The 19,545-nt window shown below is 38.9% G+C and overlaps 1 protein-coding gene across 2 annotated transcripts in view; it reads right to left on the bottom strand.

The window, feature by feature from the left end:
• Window positions 1-19,545, bottom strand: part of Sugct (succinyl-CoA:glutarate-CoA transferase) — a 683,098-nt gene that overhangs the window by 658,043 nt on the left and 5,510 nt on the right. For both annotated transcript variants that reach the window (XM_005071802.4, XM_013114681.3), the window contains exons 2-5: window positions 11,690-11,741; window positions 11,028-11,101; window positions 8,109-8,194; window positions 7,590-7,640 (exon numbers count right to left, since the gene is read on the bottom strand). In XM_005071802.4, coding sequence (XP_005071859.1) covers window positions 7,590-7,640; window positions 8,109-8,194; window positions 11,028-11,101; window positions 11,690-11,741 — 263 coding nt within the window. The remainder of the gene's footprint in view (window positions 1-7,589; window positions 7,641-8,108; window positions 8,195-11,027; window positions 11,102-11,689; window positions 11,742-19,545) is intronic.

A 19,545-nucleotide genomic window follows, 5' to 3' on the forward strand; every position in this document is an offset into this window, starting at 1 on the left:
TTTTGTCACAGGCTTTTTCAGCATCTAGTGAGATGATCATGTGGGGTTTTTTTTCAGATTGTTTATATGGTGGATTACATTCATGGATTTCCTTATGTTGAACCATCCCTACATCTCTGGGTTGAAGCCTACTTGATCATAGTGTATAATTTTTCTGATGTGTTCTTGGATTCCATTTGCCAGTATTTTTTTTAAACATCTTTTTTTTTTTGGGTTTTTCAAGACAGGGTTTCTCTGTATTGTTTTGGAGCCTGTCCTGGAACTCGCTTGGTAGACCAGGCTTGGTCTTGAACTCACAGAGATCCACCTGCCTCTGCCTCCCGAGCGCTGGGACTAAAGGCGTGCGCCACCACCACCCGGCCATTTGCCAGTATTTTATTGAGTATTTTTGCATCGATGTTCATGAGGGAGATTGGTCTGTAGTTCTATCTTAGTTGTGTCTTTGTGTGTTTGGGTACCAAGATAACTGTAGCTAGTAAAAAGAGTTTGGCAATGATCCTTCTACTTCTATTGTGTGTAACAATTTGAGGAGTATTGGTATTAACTGTTCTTTGAATTTCTGGTGAGATTCTGCACTGAAACCATCTGGCCCTGGACTTTTTTCAGTTGGGAGACTTTTGATGACTGCTTCTATTTCATAAGGGTTATAGGTCTATTTAAATTGCTTATAGTTCTTCATTTAATTTTGGTAAGTGATATTTATCCAGAAAATTGTCCATTTCCTTTAAATTTTCCAATTTTGTGGAGTACAGGTTCTCAAAGTATGACCTGATGATTCTCTGAATTTCCCCAGTGTCCATTGTTATGTGCCCCTTTTCATTTCTGATTTTGTTAATTGGCATGTTGTCTCTCTCTGCCTTTTGGTTAGCTTGGACAAAGGTTTGTCTATCTTACTGATTTTTTTTCAACAAACCAACTCATTGATTCTTGTAATTTTTTCTTTGTTTCTATTTTATTGATTTCAGCACTCAATTTGATTATTTCCTAGCTTCTACTCTCCTGGGTAAGTTTGCTTCTATTTGTTCTAGAGATTTCAGGTGCTCTGTTAATTCTCTAGTGTAGCTATTCTCCAATTTCTTCCTGTGGGCACTAGTACTATGAACTTTCCTCTTAGCACTGCTTTCAGAGTGTCCCATAGGTTTGAGAATTTTGTGGCTTCATTTTCATTGAATTCTAGGAAGTCTTTGATTTATGTCTTTATTTCTTCCTTTACCCAGGAGTGATGCAGTTGAGCACTGTTCAATTCCCATGAGTTTGTGGGGTTTCTGCAATTTGTGTTGTTGTTGAATTCTAATTTTAAACCATGGTGATCCGATAAGATACAGGGGGTTATTCCAATTTTTTTGTATCTATTGAGGTTTGCTTTATTGCCAAGTATGTGATCGATTTTAGAGACGATTCCATGTGGAGCTGAAAAGAAGGCATATTATTTTTGTGTTTGGGTGGAATGTTCTATAGATGTCTGTTAAACCCAATTGGGTCATAAATTCTGTTAGTTCCTTTGTTTCTTTGTTAAGTTTCTATGTGGTAGTCCTTTCCAGTGGTGAGAGTGGGGTATTGAAGTCTCCCACTATAAGTGTTTAATGTGTGACTTGAATTTTAATAATATTTCTTTTACCAATGTTGGTGCTTTCAGCAAAGAGGCAGGATACAAGATTAACTCAAAAAATCAGTAGCCCTACTATATATAGACAATAAATGTGCTGAGAAAGAAATCACAGAAACATCACCCTTTACAATAGCCACAAAAAGAAACATAAAATACCTTGTGGTAACTAATCAAACAGGTGAAAGACCTATATGACAAGAACTTTAAGTCATTAAAGAGAGAATTTAAAGAAAATACCAAAAAATGGAAAGATCTCACATGCTCTTGCATAGGTAGGATCAACATAGTAAAAATGACAATCTTGCCAAAAACAATCTACAGCTCCAATGCAATCCCTCTGAAAATACTAGACCTTGAAAACACAATATTCAACTTTATATGGAATAATAAAAGACCCCAGATAGTCAAAACCACCCTTACAATAAAGGAGGCATCACCATCCCTGACTTCTCGCTCTATTATAGAGCTATAGTAATGAAAATATCTTGGTATTGGCACAAAAATAGATAGATCAATGGAATTGAATTGAAAACCCTGATATTAACCCACACACCTATGAACACTTGATCTTTGACAAAGAAGCTAAAACTATACAATGGAAAAAAAGAAAGCGTTTCAGCAAATGGTACTGGCATAACTGGATATTGGCATGTAGAAGACTAAAGGTAGATCCATATCTATTGCCATGCACTAAAATAAAGTCCAAATGGGCCAAAGACCTCAACATAAATCCAGCCACACTGAACCTCTTAGAAGAGAAAATGGGAGGCACCCTTGAAAGAATTGGGCCCAACACACCGTTTCCTGAACATAATACCAGTAGCACAGACACTGAGATTGACAATTAATAAATGGGACCTCCTGAGAAGATTCTGTAAAGGAAAGGACACAGTCAACAAGACAAAAAAGGCAGCCCACACCGACAGCCTCCAAAACAATACAGAGAAACCCTGTCTCATAAATACCACAAAAAAAAGGCAGCCCACGGAATAAGAAAAGATTTTCACCAGCCGAGCATTGGTGGTGCACGCCTTTAATCCCAACACTCGGGAGGCAGAGGCAGGCGGATCTTTGTGAGTTCAAGAGCAGCCTGGTCTACAAGAGCTAGTTCCAGGACAGCCTCCAAAGCCACAGAGAAACCTTGTCTCAAAAAAACCAAAAAAAGAAAAGAAAAGATTTTCACCAACCCCACATCTGACAGAGGGCTTATTTCCAAAATATATGAAAAAACTCAAGATGCTAATCACCAAAACACCAAATGATTCAATTAAAAAGTGGGGTATAAAACTAAACAGAGAATTCTCAATAGAGAAATCTAAAATGGCTGAAACACACTTAGGAAACTGCTCAACATCCTTAGCCATCAGGGAAATGCAAATCAAAACAACTCTGTCAGAATGGCTAAAATTAAAAACACCAATGAGTTTATGCTGGAAAGGATGTGGAGAAAAGGGAACACTTCTTCACTGCTGGTGAGAGTACAAACTTATACAGCCACTTTGGAAGTCAGTATGGAGATTCCTCTGGAAAATGGGAATCAGTCTACCACAAGATCCAGCAATTCCACTCTTAGGCACATACCCAAAATATGCACATTCAGACAAGGACTTCTGTTCCACTATGGTCATAGCAGCATTTTTTGCAATAGCCAGAACCTGGAAGCAACCTAGATGTGCCTCAACTGAAGAGTGGATAGAGAAAATGTGGTACATTTACACAGTGGAGTACTACTCAGCAGAAAAAAAAACAATGGAATCCTGAGATCTGCAGGCAAATGGATGGCACTAGAAGAAACCATCCTGAGTGAGGTAACCCAGTCACAAAAAGACAAACATGGTATATACTCACTCATATACGGATTTTAGACATGGAGCCAGGGATTGCCAGCCTACAATCCCACCACCAGAGAGTCTGGGAAACAGGGAGGACCCTAAAAGAGATATGCATGATGCCTCAGAGAACGAGAATGGGACAGGATCTCCTGAGTAGATTGGGAGCATGAGGGGAGGGGAGAGGGAACTGGGAGAAGATGAGGGAGAGAAGGACATGGGGGAGCACAAAGGTTGAATCAGGGAAGAATAGAGGAGAGCAGGATGAAAGATACTATAATAGAGGGAGTCATTATAGGTTTGAGCAGAGATCTGGTACTAGTGAGATTTCCAGAGATCTACAAGGATGACACCAATTGGCAATCTAAGCAATAGTGGAAGGGCTTAAATGCCCTTCCCTGATGAGATTGATGACTACCTTATATACCATTCTAGAGCCTCCATCCAGTGACCGATGGAAGCAGGGCAGACACCCACAGCTAAACACTGAACTGAACTCCTGGAACCCAGTTGCCGAGAGGGAGGAATGATGAGGCAAGGGGTCAAGACCAAGCTGATAAAACCCACAGAAACAGCTGACCTGAGCAATGGGGAGCTCACAGACCCCAGACTGATGGCTGAGAGACCAGCATGGGACTGATCCAGACCCCCTGAATGTGGGTGTCAGTGAGGAGGCCTAGGCAATCTATGGTGCCTGGGGTATGAATGCACATTGTGAGCCCATTCCCCATAGAGGGATGCTCTCTCAGCCTGGACACATGTGGGAGGGCCTAGGCCCTGCCCTGGATGATATGACCGACTTTGGAGATACGCCATGGAGGGCCTCACCCTCCCTGTAGAGCAGAGGGGGATGGGGTGGGGGTTGGATGAATTGGTAGGGGATGGGGAGGAGGGGAGGGAGAGGAAGCTGGGATTGACATTGAAGCAAGCTTGTTTCTAATTTAAATTTAGAGAGAGAGAGAGAGAGAGAGAGAGAGAGAGAGAGAGAGAGAGAGAGAGAGAGAGAGAAATATGGTAGTAGGGAATTGTACAGAGATCCCAAGGATAACCCCAACTAGGAACCTAAGCAATAATGGAGAGGCTACCTTAAATGCCCTTCCCCTATAATGAGAATAATGACTATCTTAAATGCCATCCTAGAGCCTTCAACTAGTAGCTGATGGAAGCAGAATCAGAGATCCACAGCTAAGCACTGACCCAAACTCCTGGAATCCAGTTTCAGAGAGGGCGGAATGACAAACAAAGAGGTCAAGACCACACTGGGAAAACCCACGGAAACAGCTGACCTGAGCAAGTGGGAACTCATGCACCCTAGACTGATAGCTGGGGAATCAACATAGGAATCAATATGTAAATGACATATAGAATTTTCATTTTGGGGCCATTGAGATGTCTCAGGTAGTAAAGGTATTTGATACCAAGAGTATCTGAGTTCAATCTTTTTTTTGTTTGTTTTGTTTTGTTTTGTTTTTACGAGACAGGGTTTCTCTGTATTGTTTTGGAGGCTGTCCTGGAATTCACTTTGTAGACCAGCCTGGCCTCGAACTCACAGAGATCTGCCTGCCTCTGCCTCCCGAGTGCTGGGATTAAAGGTGTGTGCCACCACCGCCCGGCCCGAGTTCAATCTTAGGACCCACATGATGGAAAGAAAGAACTAGTGCCCATAAATTGTACCAACTTCGTATGCATGTGGCATGAGCATGATCATACACATGCAAACAAACAAACAAATAGGTTTTGTTTGGGTTTTTGAGACAGGGTTTCTCTGTGTAACCCTGGCTATCCTGGAACTCACTCTGCAGATCAGGTGGCCTTGAACTCAAGAGATACCCTGATTCTGCCTCCTGGGCGCTGGGATTAAAGGTGTGTACCACTTGTAACTAAATACATGTGGTTTCTGTTTTTTGTTTTGTTTTTATTTTTTTAAGAATTCTCATTGCTATGGAAGGTGATTGAGTGGCATGGGATGTAAATGGTATCTTAACGACCACATAGCTAATGTTAGATTTGATCATCACATTTGTAGCAAGTTACAGTTTAATTTATTAAATAAAATATGTTTGTCTCTACTACTGTCATATATAATGAATTCTCAATCACATCAATAAAACATCAGCCAATCTTAGACTGCCAACCGATCAGATTGGTCATTCTCTGGATGTAATATTATCTTGTTTATGAGTATTGCCTATCCACATTGCTATGTGGAGTCCCTTGTATCTCCTAGTTCTCAACATTTACTGATACATGCATCTTCTCTTTAAAAATAAATTCTGTAAATGTAATATTCACTTTAATAATGTTTTTGGTTATTCTTTTAACATGAGGAGGAAAGCTGACATTTGAACATGAGATCACAACCTTCAGAGAAACCAGGCTTTCACTGGCATGTTTTTTCCAGATGTCCAACATTTCCAGACATGATCTCAGCATGTTTTTCATCTGGGATAGTACTGCACAGTGGTTAAGAATATGCCTCTTGACATGAGATTTGAATTCTGCCTCCTTTCCTTGTAAGCTATGTAAATTATCTCTTTGTGCCTCAATGTTCTCATCAGTAAAGTAGGATTAGTACTCTAACTTCTTCCCATGGTGCTTAGAATTGAGCCAATATGTACTAATGGATTAGAAGAGTTCCTGTTGTATAGCACCCACTAATTAATATCTGTTTTTTTCCTGATGCAAATGTGGTGGGCTACATCATGTGAGATAAATCTTATTTGTTTGTTATTACTAAGCTTTACAACTCACTTCAATGGACTTCTATCCATTTGATTAAGGAACCAAGTTTCAACTTTAAAAATTTTTTTAAAGCCAAGAATCAATTTTAGCTTTATTGCTATAAAATTCTAAGGGCCTCTTCTGTGATTCACCTATAGAAGCTTGCCAAAGATCCAAACAGCATTACTGCCGTTGACAACTAAAATACAATAGAACCTGCTGTATCTTGTGATCCAAGTGGCACAAAGGCCACATAGCAGCCTGGACCTGTTGAAAACTCTTCTACTGGTCTAGACTCCGCTCAAAACTAGCAACTTTCCAACTCATTTGCTGTATGAGTTAAAGTAACACATCAAGTGAGGAATGCACTTCCTTCAGATTCCAAATAGGCCCACTGAGCCTTGTGCTTCTTTCTTAGTGATGGAAGGGGAAGGGTGCAATTGCTTGTTCTTCACCTTAGACAGGATATGTCTGTGAATCTTTCTTGTTTATTTATTTCTACTTTATTTTTTACACATTTTATCTAAATTAAAAACAACCTTATTTTACATATCAATCCCAGTTCCCTCTCCCTCCCATCTTCCCATGCACCCCACCAACCCCCCATCCCATCTCCCCATTCACTCCCCAGGGAGGGTGAGGCCTTCCATGAGGGATCATCAGAATCTGTCAAGTCATTTGGGGCAGGGCCTAGACACCCCCCACCCCCCGGCCCCCCACTTCCCCCACCCCCCCATTCCCCGACCCCCCCCACCCCCATGTATCTAGGCTAAGAGAGTATCCCTCTATGGGAAATGGGCTCCAGATCCCTGCGTGCACTAGGAATACATCCTGGTTCCACTGACAGAGGCTCCATAGACTGCCCAGTGCTCCTAGCTAATACCCACATTCAGCGGGCCTGGTTTGGTCCTATGTTGTGAGACTATAAGGGTAAAAGTATAAGTATAGTACTAAAATCTATAATCTGGTGCCAAAAGATCTCAATCTAACACTAGGACTTTAATTACATGCAATAAATAGGAAATTATTGAGAGCACTATGTTCACTAAAAACTGTCAACTCAGATATATATATACAAGCAATACTTAATAGATTCAGTAAGTTGCCTGAATATATATATATATGTATATATATATATATATATATATAAAAGAAAAAGAGGCAATGAAATTGAGAGGGAGTAAGGAGATGACATGGGAAGGGTTGCAAAAAGGGGTAATGATGAAATTGTATTTTAATTAAAATTTGAAAATCCAAAAAGCTAGTGAAAAACAATCCACACACACAAAAAAAAGTCAAGTCAAATTACTAAATAGGATTTGTAGCCACAACTTACAGATTGGCAATAAAACAAAGTTTTAAGACCCTTTCCCGAGTATCCAAATCACTAATAAGAACCCAAGCACAAGATACCATAGCATTTACTGTACCTCTTTGATGATTCTCGCCCCTCTTGCATCCTTGATATTAACAGCTATACTCTAAAATTCAAAATGTATATATTAAGATGTTTTCATAAACATTTTCATTATTACTGGTAGTTCAGCAACAGAGCCATTCATACACAAATTCTCACTGTAAAGCAAGCTTAGTCTCTTTATGAACAAATATTTAAGTCATCTTTATTGACTTCATTTACAATCAGAAAATTTACCTAACAGCAATAACTACAATAAATACCTTTCAATAGTAATACTGTGTAATACCAATATAGAAGCATTAAATGTCAAGAACCAAATTATTTGTCTTTCACAGAATATTTCCATTATGAATTCTCATAATTTCTTAAGTTATTTAGTAGAGAAATAGTAATACAAACTCTATTGCTTAGATTAGATCATGAAGATTTGAAATATTAGTTACATATCAAAAAGCAAGCCATAATATCAAAAGTTTTATAACTGCCAAGAGAATTACAGAAATAAAGAAAAAACAGGAAATAGTCTTACTTTTTTATTTCGATTAACACTAAGGAAATATGTACTTTCTGTGTTCTCAGAAGGAAGTCCCCAAGTTCGTGTGTCATCACCAGCTCCTATAAATGATAATATGACCTATTAATTGCAAAACAACTGGCTCACTCCTGTGCACACTCCTCGGTACCCAAACAAGTTCAACTCATCCTAAGGGGTCCTTACCCTTTGGGGGGATTCTGTAGCTCAACAGAACTCCCCAGATCTCCACGTTTTTAAAGCCAACTGTCAAATCAATCCATATTCACTTTCACTAACTTATAGTAAGTATTGAAGGTCAAAATTCAGAAGGAATTATTTTATTAGTGGACTTAGATTTGACAAACAGCAAACTTAGGGAGCATTTCTCAATTTTTGGTAAGCATGCTAATCAGTTCCTTCATTATTTCTTGGCATTGAGTGTGAAATGAAAATATAGAATAAACCAAAAATGTGTGTTACATATTACTTAAATCTAAATAATAATGTGAATATATATATGCTAAATTAGAATAAGTGGCTGAGTCTGTAACAATGACTAATAATCTATAAAATATTTCTGTAAAATTATAAAAGCCTAGACAGAGGTCGGGGCAATGGCTCTGAAGTAAGTAATGTGTTTACTGCTCAAGCATAAAGACCACAGTCCAAATCCCCTGAATCCATATAAATTTCAGGTAGGTGTGGCAGTCTGCCTTTATTCCCAGTTCCTGTTAGACAGAGAATCCTTAGAGTAATATAAATACAAATGTTAACTTGCTTGCCAACTAAAATGACAAGAGAATTAGAATGGATGTTCTATCTAGGAACTGATGATGCAACAAAAGCAGTAGTTTAAACTGAAGCCTGTAATCTCAACACTGAGGATGCTATGGCAGGAAGATCATGAGTTTGAGATCTATCTCTCTATGTGTCTATCTCTCTGTCTCTGTCTCTGTGTGTATCTCTGTCTCGATGTCTGTTTCTATCTCTCTGTCTCTCTATTTCTCTCTCAAAAAACAAAATACAAAGAATCAAGAATAGGTATAAAATGGGCAGTGGTGGCACAAGCCTTTAATCCCAGTCTCCAAAAACCAAAAAACAGTAAGTTCATACTATTATAAAGTATTATCTTTTGAGTCTTATGGATAAATATCTACTAAGGAACTGGACTAGACCATTCTCACTGATTTGAGAATTCTTCCCCAGGTCCTCAAGAATCAGATCTTTGAAAACAAATGGTAATGTGATTTTGTTGTTGTTTTTTGAGACCTGTTCTTATTTAGCACATGCTGGCCTAGAACTCATTAGGTGGTAAAGAATGCCATTGAACTACTGATCCTTTCAAGTCCATCTCCCTAGTGCTGGGATTACAGGTAGGCACTACCACACAAAATAATAATAATTTTTGAAAACTCCAAAATGAACAAGTTAAAGGATAGTATACAGAACAAGAATGATGGGGATTATGCCTAAGTACTAGTTAGAGAACAAGAATGTGCCACATTAAGACTTTCTGAGAATTTTATCAATAATAACATGAACTAACGGGTTGCCAAAATGCTAAAAATGGCACCAAATAAAGTGAGAAATGTGAGAAATGTGTACACACAGTGTTTACTTAGTATGCAAAAGAGAAAGAATGAACTGGAAACATGAAATGTCCTCCTACTGGAGTCTGAGTCTTTAAGGCTCCAGGCCAATCTGGGGTAGGTAAAGAGATGCGATAGATAGATAGATAGATAGATAGATAGATAGATAGATAGATAGATAGATAGATAGACAGATAGATAGAATTTTTTAGAAAATAAGAACTTCCAAAGAATGTATCTAAAATTAGCTTTCCCCCCCTCAAATTTTTATGATAGTAAAATGGCAAAAGATATCTTTTATTTGAAAATAATGATTTAGGTTAGAGTATTTGGGTTTCCTGTCGAAGAACTTTGATTCTTTTTTCTTCTCTCTAGCTGTATCCCATTTCCTCCTTTTTCTGCTCCTTTGCCCTTCAACCCCAAGTCAGGGAGCATATAGTCACAGTAACCTATGGAACTACTCATACCAGGATCAGAAATGAATACTTGTACATTCCTTATTAAAAGTGAGAGCTTGAACTATCTCAGCCTAGATACACGGGAGAGAGCCTAGGCCCTCCCCCAAATGAGGTGACAGACTCTGATGATCCCCCATGGAAGGCCTCACCCTCCCTGGTGAGTGGATGGGAGTGGGATGGGGGGGTCGGCCGGGGCCATGGGAGGATGGGAGGGAAAGGGAACTGGGATTGATATGTAAAATAAGATTGTTTCTAAATTAAATTTTTTTAAATCTAAAAGAAAAATGCTTGAGCTTGAATAAATTATCTTACTTCTTGATGCCTTTATTTTCTCACTGGTACATTAGGACTGATTAATTCATCAGCTTATATAATTGTTGCAAAGATTAAACTAAAATCAGCAGAGGGCTTAGAGATTTGCCTAGCACTATAGTTATGTTACCAGCATTGTAATTATCATAACAGAACTTTCCAGGACATGAGAAGGAACTGACTACACACATTAAAAAAAGATAATTAGTATAGATACAGAGAAAGATATAGAATGGAGAAAAATGCCTCATTTCCATTACTTTCTCACTCCATTTATGGGTACACTAATTCTGGATTATTTAAACAACTATCAAGAACATTTGCTGAGAGGAGGGAAAGGGAGAGGGACGTGAGATTGACATGTGAAGAAACCTTGTTTCTAATTTGAATTTAAATTTAAAAATAAAAATTTTTAATAAAAAACTGAAAAAAAATTTCCATTGGTAGGCAGCCATCATAGGATTACCTGGACCACAGCTTGTGAGACATTCTCCATTCTAATAAATCCACTTTCTACATAAAAAAAAAGAACATTTGCTAGTCTGACTTTGCTTTTTAAAGGTAAATAGATTTACCTGGTCTTTCCACCTTAATAACTTCTGCTCCAAGGTCGCCTAAATTCATCGTAGCAAAAGGTCCTGCCAGTACTCTATAATGTTAAACAGTGATAGATAAATGACCATCTTGAAAATCTATGTATTAACTAATTTAAATCAACCACAGAGACGTTCATATAATACCAGCAATGATCAAACTTGCTAAAATTGTAATTTTCAACATTTATCAAGAGCTTTAAAAAATTATAACCCCTTGATGCAGGAATTTTATTTCTAGAATCCTATCCAGAGAAAGAAATTGAAACTAAAGCAAAGATTTGCATATAAAAAGACCTTATTCAGGCAAATGGGTGACATTTATAAATGTCATCTTTCATTAACTTTAATGAGCATAGAAAATTATTCAAAATATATTGGTACATTTAAAATAAAGGTAAAATAATAATTTCAATATAGTTGCAATTTGGGGAATAGTTAATTACATGCAAATATGTATACTGCAAAATTTCATAATATATACTTGCTGTCTTTGAAAATAATGATAGTCCAGAATTTCTTTTCTGATTATTCATAAAAACTCCAACACAAGCATGTAAATATCTCTTTATAATTAAAAACTAATAAAGCCTTTTCAAAAAAGGGGGGAAGCTCAGTCACTAAACTGCAGGCAATCTTGTTACCTTGTTAGATCCAGAATTCTCACACCCTCCAGTGGCTTCATATTATCAGTATCTGGCAAAACAGATAACAATGAAGAGTATGAATTACAACTTTTCAAAGTCAACAATGCATAATTCTTCATATTCTCCTTTGTTGTCTGTTTTTTTCCAGACAGGGCTTCTGTGTGTAGCTTTAGAGCCTATCCTGGCACTCGCTCTATAGACCAAGCTCCGCCACCACTACCTGGCCTGATTCTTAATATTCTAAGTAATCTGTTATTATCGAAAGTAATTTTTCTTCACAATAATTCTGTTAGATATGTAACATAGAAACCTTAGCCTGTCTCATTTAAAAAAAAAATCTAGGGCTAGGCGATGGTGGCACATGCCTTTAATCCCAGCACTCGGGAGGCAGAGGCAGGCGGATCTCTGTGAGTTCAAGACCAGTCTGGTCTACAAGAGTTCCAGGACAGCCTCCAAAGCCACAGAGAAACCCTGTCTCGAAAAACCAAAAAAAAAATCTACAGGGGTCTAATGGACACATATGGAAAGGGACCAGGGACTGGGAAGCCTGTAAAGACTGAAGGCTGCCACTCAAGTCTCCCAACCAAACACCAAGTGGAACCTGCTGCAGCCAGAGGGATGTGACAACTTCACCTTTCAGACCAGCACACCTTTGCCATAGCGTATTCTAATTGTTCTTCCTGCTATTTAATTCCCACCCTTGCCTGTATGTCCCCTGATGGTTTTGATTTTGATTGCTCAGTCAGGTTCCTGTTCTGTGTATTTCTCTTCCCACTCTTTTATGGGTACTTTCTGCTTGTACTTTTCACCTGACTCTCATATACTTCCTGTTATTCTTGTCTCCAGCCCACCCACACCCTGCCAGCCCTATACTCTCTTTATTTTTTGATTACACCATCCCTAACTTTAACAATCTCTAAAATCTGTGGGTCCTAACAGTATTTTGGCTTTCTCCTCCCAGTTTGTTGCCCACCATATCAATTATTTTTATTTTCAAAGTCCATCTAAGTCTAATACATATCCCTATCTTTGCTTACCTACTTCCCTCTCACACCTAATCTCAGTTACGAAAATTAGCATATGCTCTACTACCCATGTTTGTTTATCCTTCAACACTTACTGAAGTCAAAGGGACTGGACTGGCTGGTTCTGTGTCAACTTGACACAGCTAGAGTCATCAGAGAGGAAGGAACCTCAGTTGAGGAAATGTCTCCATGAAACCCAGCTGTAATGCATTTTCTCAATTAGTCATCAATGGGAGAGGGCCCAGCCTATTGAGGGTGGTGCCATCCCTAGGCTGGGGTCCTGGGTTCTATAAGAAAGCAGACTAAAAAAGCCAGGGGAAGTAAATGAGTAAGCAGCATCCCTCCATGGCTTATGTGTCAGCTCCTGCCTCCAGGATCCTACCCTAATTGAGTTCCTATCCTGACTTCCTTCAATAATGAACAAAAAAATGGAAGTGCAAGCCAAATAAACTCTTTCCTCTCACCAACTTGCTTTTTGGCGTAGCAATAGAAACACTAAGACAGGGACCACAACTGTTAACTGACTAATAAAACATTTAAATAGTCCAACTGGATATAGAAAAATGCCTTACTGAAACTCTCCTGCAAAGTTATTATGGATTGTCTCAATTAAGTTGAAACTAACCACTGGGACTAGTAACATGGCTAAGCTGCTAAAGGCAGTTACTTCCAACCATGACTTCTATACCTGGAACACATGGAGTAGAAGAAAACCAACTCCTCCACAAGTTGTCCACTGACCTCCAAACATTCATTGGGGACATGCACACCTTTTCTGCATACACACACATGCAAATAAAATAACAAGATCTGGGAAGAGATGGTGAAGGAGGGAAATATGTTCAAAATATATGAAAAAAATTAAAAACCAGCCTGTGGTGGTGTAGTCAAAATAGTGGTTACCAGCTAGGCTGTGGTGCACACACCTTTAATAGCAGCACTCAGGAGGCAGAGGCAGGCTGATCTCTGTGAGTTAGAAGCCGGCCTGGTCTACAAATCAAGTTCCAGGATAGCCAGAGCTGTCACACAGAGAAACCCTGTCTCCAACAACAACAACAAAAGTACTCAAACACATCATTGTAAAAATCTGAAAAATAAACTTATTTCTAACAGAAAAGGGTATTGGATCCCCCCTGGAAATGGGGTTATAGGAGTTTGGGAGCAGTTCAATGTGTGTGTGCTGGAAACTGAACTCTGGTCCTCTGCAAGAGCTGTAAGCAGTCTTAAGCACAGGACCACCCTTCCATCTTCAAATATCAGATTTCTCAATAACATCACTAGAAGTTAAAATGAAGCAAAATAGTTTTTAAAAGTGAGGGTACAGGAATTTCTTCCCTATGTTCTAAATCCAATCAAGATACAAAACATGTGTGAAAATAGAAAAATAATAATTGAAACCTTTGCCTTCATGTATTCTTTCTCAGAAATAAAATTGCCGCTAGGTGTCACCATTCAACAAAAAGATGAGTAACAAACAAGTACAGTGGGTTATACAGAGAACATTAGAAAGGATGCATGCTGAGGATCAAGATGGGGTACAAATGATACTTAAAATGAAGCAGGAAAAAAACTGTTAAGCTGATCACAGACACGTGGACAGTTGAACCTTTGAACTGAACTGCAGACATAAGACACCACCCTGCACGAACTGACTTTTGAAATACTGTTAAATCATGTGTCATAATTTCTGACTAACAACTGATATTTGTATTTAAAATTACAAATGCATGAAAACTGCCCCAGGAAAGGATAGCAGAAACTGCAAGGGAACTACTACTCCTCGAGAGATCTCAGTGGCAAGTGGCATGCAGGAATCCAAGGCAACTACTAGGAAGGGATTTACTACCTCTGCTCTACCATACACCAGAACACCAATGCTACAGAGACCAGTGGTTCCTACTCAACCCTCCCACACATGGTATCAAGTGAAGCTAGACCTGATAGAGCCAGATGAATCTCAGAACTTTAGTTTTCCACAAATCACAGCTGTGCCAGCAACTCGTTCTATAAGTATTCTTTTTTATTTCCTACTTAGGTGTTTAATTTCCACTCTTCCATATATGCCTCATGATGGTTTTGAGTGTGCTTGTATATTGTTCACTTAGATTGCAGGACTGTTGGTTATGTTTCTCTGCCCAGATACCTTAAGACATACTTTCTTACAATTTTCAATCCCATCTTGGGTTTTCTTCTTTCTCTTGTTCTTATATCTCTCCTTTTTCTTCTTGATTGTAACCTGCCAAAGATTTAATGATCTCTAAAATCTTTGAATCAGGAGCTGGAGAGATGGCTCAGTGTTCAAAAGTGCTAATTGTTCTTGTAGGGGACCAGGTTCAGTACCCAACACCTGTACCAGATGGCTCACAACTACCTCTAACTCTGTGGGCACCTGCATGCATATAATGTGCATAGACACTTGTGCACACATCTGCAAACACACAAACACAAATAAAAATAATACATTTTTAAAAGCAAACAAATGAAATCTATGGACCCCGAAAGCATCTGAGCTTTTCCCTCACAACTACTTTACCCATCTTTTTTTTTTTTAATTCCAAATGCTAAGTGTCCATTTTATTCCTGATACATCCTCAGAGGTAGGACGAACATTTTCACAGATACACGAATCCCAGGGCCTGAAGGGTAGGGGGACTCATGTCTTCAGTTTTTCCACAAGTTAGTCATCTTCATCAAAGGAACACCAGTCACCATCAATCACCATGTGTACTTTCTCCAGCTGCCTTCTCACCTGGCTTCCACAGGTCCATTATCCACAGATTGGAGGTAGGGTACAGGAATGGAGAACACAGCTTCAACAATCCAGAGGTACTGAAGGCATTCTTATCAGGCTGGTGAGACTCTGGTTGCAAGGGAGGGCCAATGACAGCACGTCACAGCAGTTGGAAGTCAACCTGAATGCCTCCAACCCGAGTCTCCTCAGGGAACTGCCACTTTGCTTTAGTCCCTTTACACAGGGCTATGGCAGCGGCAAGAGGACTACAGAGATGTTTACATAACCTGGTCTACGCAGTGAGCACCAAAGCAGCAGGATACATAGTGAAACCTATATGCATGAATAATATGGAGTACCATCTCAAGGATCCCCTGCTGTTCAGTCTCTGCAATGTTTTTATAAATATTGCCACTTTGAAGATTTTATTGACCAATAGCTTTGCACACATTAGTATCATCAAAGAGAATTTTTAAAAGACCATTTTATTTGAGATTTGACTATTCATTAAATTTTGTGACCCAAAGTTAACAGGTGTTTCACAATCATTTTCAAACATACATAGCACAATGCAGAGGAAACCTGAACCACCAGTGCACGTTTCCATCTTAAATCAACAAGATGATCTTCATCCCTCTTCTTTCAACTGTTATTCCAGAAACAAGTGTCCATTTGGCAATATGTTTCATATTTTTTGCTTTTTATTGTTGATTTCACTGATTAAAAACAAATATAGTGGTAAAATGGTATCTGATATTGCTGATCACAAGAAGGATATTATATACTTAATGAGAAAGTTTTATGGAGAAAAGGCACATTAGCTAAGCTTAATTCTAGTATGAATTAGTGTTGTTATGAATTCAATACTGATAAATTAACAGTATTGTTACATAAGGTGTCTTAAAACAGGAACATTTATAAAACAAGGCCACATATTAACACATTGATGAAATATGTGAGCAGTCATGAAGGACCTTAACCTTGTGTTTGCCCTAGAAGCGAGTTCATTATTCAGTATACACTACTACATGAATCCCTGGATGAATGCTGTGGAAACATGAGGGTTAGGTTACCTGCAAACCTGAGACAAGCTTTAGGAAGCCTACAAACAAAATTTAATGTATTACTAAAATTCAACTTGGGGACCACAGTTTGGTTCTAAATATCCACGTCAATGGCTCACAACAGTCAGTACCACTAGTTCCAGAGAACTCCCGGGCAATTTCACATGCTTGCATATGGGCTCGCTCAGGAACACACACACACACACACACACACACACACACACACACACACAGAGAGGGGGGGGCATGGTTATACATGCCTTAATTCTCAGCACTTGAGAGGCTGTGGAAGGAGGGAAGTCATGAATTCAACGTGAACTATATAGTGAGTTCTATTCCTGCCTGGAATACAGAGCAAATCCCTGTCACTAAAGCCCACCAAAAATGCATAAGACATCTCTGTTGTGGGATAATATTTTTGTACACTGTGACGATGTGTCCCTTGCCAAGGCACCTTCTGACTGGTTTAATAAAGAGCTGAACAGCCAATAGTTAGGCAGGAGAGGATAGGCAGGACTTCCAGTGAGAGAGGGGAACTCGGGGTAAGAATTTGGGTGGCAGGGAATTCACCAGTGAGATGTAGAGGAAGTAGGATGTACACTTTATTGAGAAAAGGTAACAAGTCATGTAACAGAATGTAGATTAATAGAAGCATGTTAACTGAAGTTACAAGAGCTGTTTTGTAACACAAGCCTAAACTAAGGCCAAGCTTTTATACTTAATGAGAAGTCTTCATGCCATTATTTGGGAGCTGTTGGTCCAAAGAAAGTCTGATACATCTCCTCATTATCAGGGAAAGAAACAGAAAAATTAATAAATTTATTTTAAAATTTGTTTTAATGAGCACATGGCCAAGAACTGTCAGTAAAATTATGGGGTTGGGGAATGATAGTTAGACTAAGAGATTATACAATATGCTATATCCATATAAGAACAGACAATTGAAGCCAGGCATTGGTGGCTCACGCCTTTAATCCCAGCACTCGGGAGGCAGAGACAGGCAGATCTTTGTGAGTTCGAGACCAGCCTGGTCTATAAGAGCTAGTTCCAGGACAGCCTCCAAAGCCACAGAAAAACCCTGTCTTGAAAAACCAAAAAGAGAAAAAAAACAAAAACAGACAATTGAAGCTGGGCAGTGGTGGTTCATGCGTTTACGCCTAGCACTCAGGAGGCAGAAGCAGACAGATTTCTGAGTTTGAGGCCAGTCTGGTCTACAGAGTGAGTTCCAGGACAGCCAGGGCTACAAAGAGAAACCCTGTCTCAAAACAGACAAACAAGTTAATACATCAAAGAATAGGGAAACAAGTATAACAGAAAAATGAATTATTATTATACAATGAAAAAATTCAAATTATTTATGAAGTAGAATATTATTTAAAAGTGTGTGGCTTTTGTTTATGCTGCATTTGTTTAGCTCTGTGAAGCTGTGATTCTTTGCCTGTCTGAAACACCTGATGGTCTGATAAAGAGCTGAATAAGAGAATATAAACAGAAGGAGAAATGAGGGAAAAGAGAGGAACAACACGAGAAAAAGGAGAGTAGAATGTTAGGGGCTGGCCACCCAGCCACCCAGCCACCCAGCCACCCAGCCACCCAGCCACCCAGCCACCCAGCTACCCAGCCACCCAGCCACAGAGTAAAAAGGAAAGTAAGAAAGATAAAAGCCCAGAGGGAACAGGTAGAGAGGATAAAATAAGAAAAGCCGGCTAGCTACAAGCCAAGCTAAGGCTGGGAACTCATAACCAAGAATACTCCTCCGTGTGTGATTTACTTGGGAGCTTGGTGGCAGCCCGCCCCCCCAAAAGAACAAAGAGCCAAAAGAGAAAATTATCCACATTACATATTTAAGATATAGTTGGGGAAACATTATACGCTTAAGAAAAAAGGGATTGCCATATGTGTCTTTCTTATTAAAGTCTAGGTAGATTCAAGAACTAAACATAAATAAAATGTAAATAACTAAGGTGCTAGAAAAAGATGAAAGGAAATATACCTTTATTCAAGAAAAAGCTTTTATCAAAAACAAAAAAAAAAGAAAAGAGGATAAAAGACTGAAATTCAAGCTACCATAAAGGGACTAGTTCATAGTTGCAATATATAGCTTGGTACAGTAAAAGAAACTGGAAATAAAATTAGAAGATGAATGATACAGTATCCAGAAAAAAGCATCCTCAAGAATAAGACATAAATGATTTCCAGAATAGAACTTAGAGATCAGAAACAAAGAAACAAATCCCAAAGGGAAATGAACAATTCACAGATAAAATTTTCCAGTAGCGTAAGAAAAAATATCGTGAGCAATTTCCTTTATAACAAAAAGTTGAATATTATAGTATTAATTTTCCTTACCAGTTTGTAACATTTAAAAGGTTGACAAGGGTATGTATGATTAAGGGGATACTTTCATATCTTTTGGAATGACAATAGCCTTTTATGAAAACCTGGCAGTTTCTATAAAACTTTAAAATACTAATATTCTACAATTAACCTTTTCTGTTTACAGAATTCACTGTAGCCAAGTGTGGTGGCATGCATCTTTAATTCCAGAACTTGGGAAGCAGAGGCAGGTAAACCTCTGTAAGATCAAGGCAAGCCTGTTTAGCAAGCTCCAGATCAGTCCGGGATACACAGTGAGACACTTAAAAAACAAACAAACAGAAATCATTCTTCAAATATGCTAAGGGATGGGTGTAAATCTGTCTGTTGTGGAGGCCCTGGGGAGATGGCTCAGTTGGTAAAGTGCTTGCTTAATAATCATGAGGAACTGAGTTAAATAGCTAGGACCCACATTAAATTGACATGGTGCCATGTACTAGTACCAGGTTGCAAGTGGAGATGGGAAAAATCTATGGAGATCACTGACAAGCCAGTCCAACTTCTTGGTAAGTTCAAGCCAGGACATTGAGAGGCTCTGTCTAAAAAAAAAGGGGGGGGGGAGGGACAACAACATAGGCTGTCCTCTGGTTTCCACACTCAATTACATATGAACAAGCGCACATACCAGAGACACACAGACAGACAGACAGACAGACA

Source organism: Mesocricetus auratus, unplaced genomic scaffold (genome assembly GCF_017639785.1).
Source record: "Mesocricetus auratus isolate SY011 unplaced genomic scaffold, BCM_Maur_2.0 Super-Scaffold_100013, whole genome shotgun sequence".
Classification (NCBI taxonomy): domain Eukaryota; kingdom Metazoa; phylum Chordata; class Mammalia; order Rodentia; family Cricetidae; genus Mesocricetus; species Mesocricetus auratus.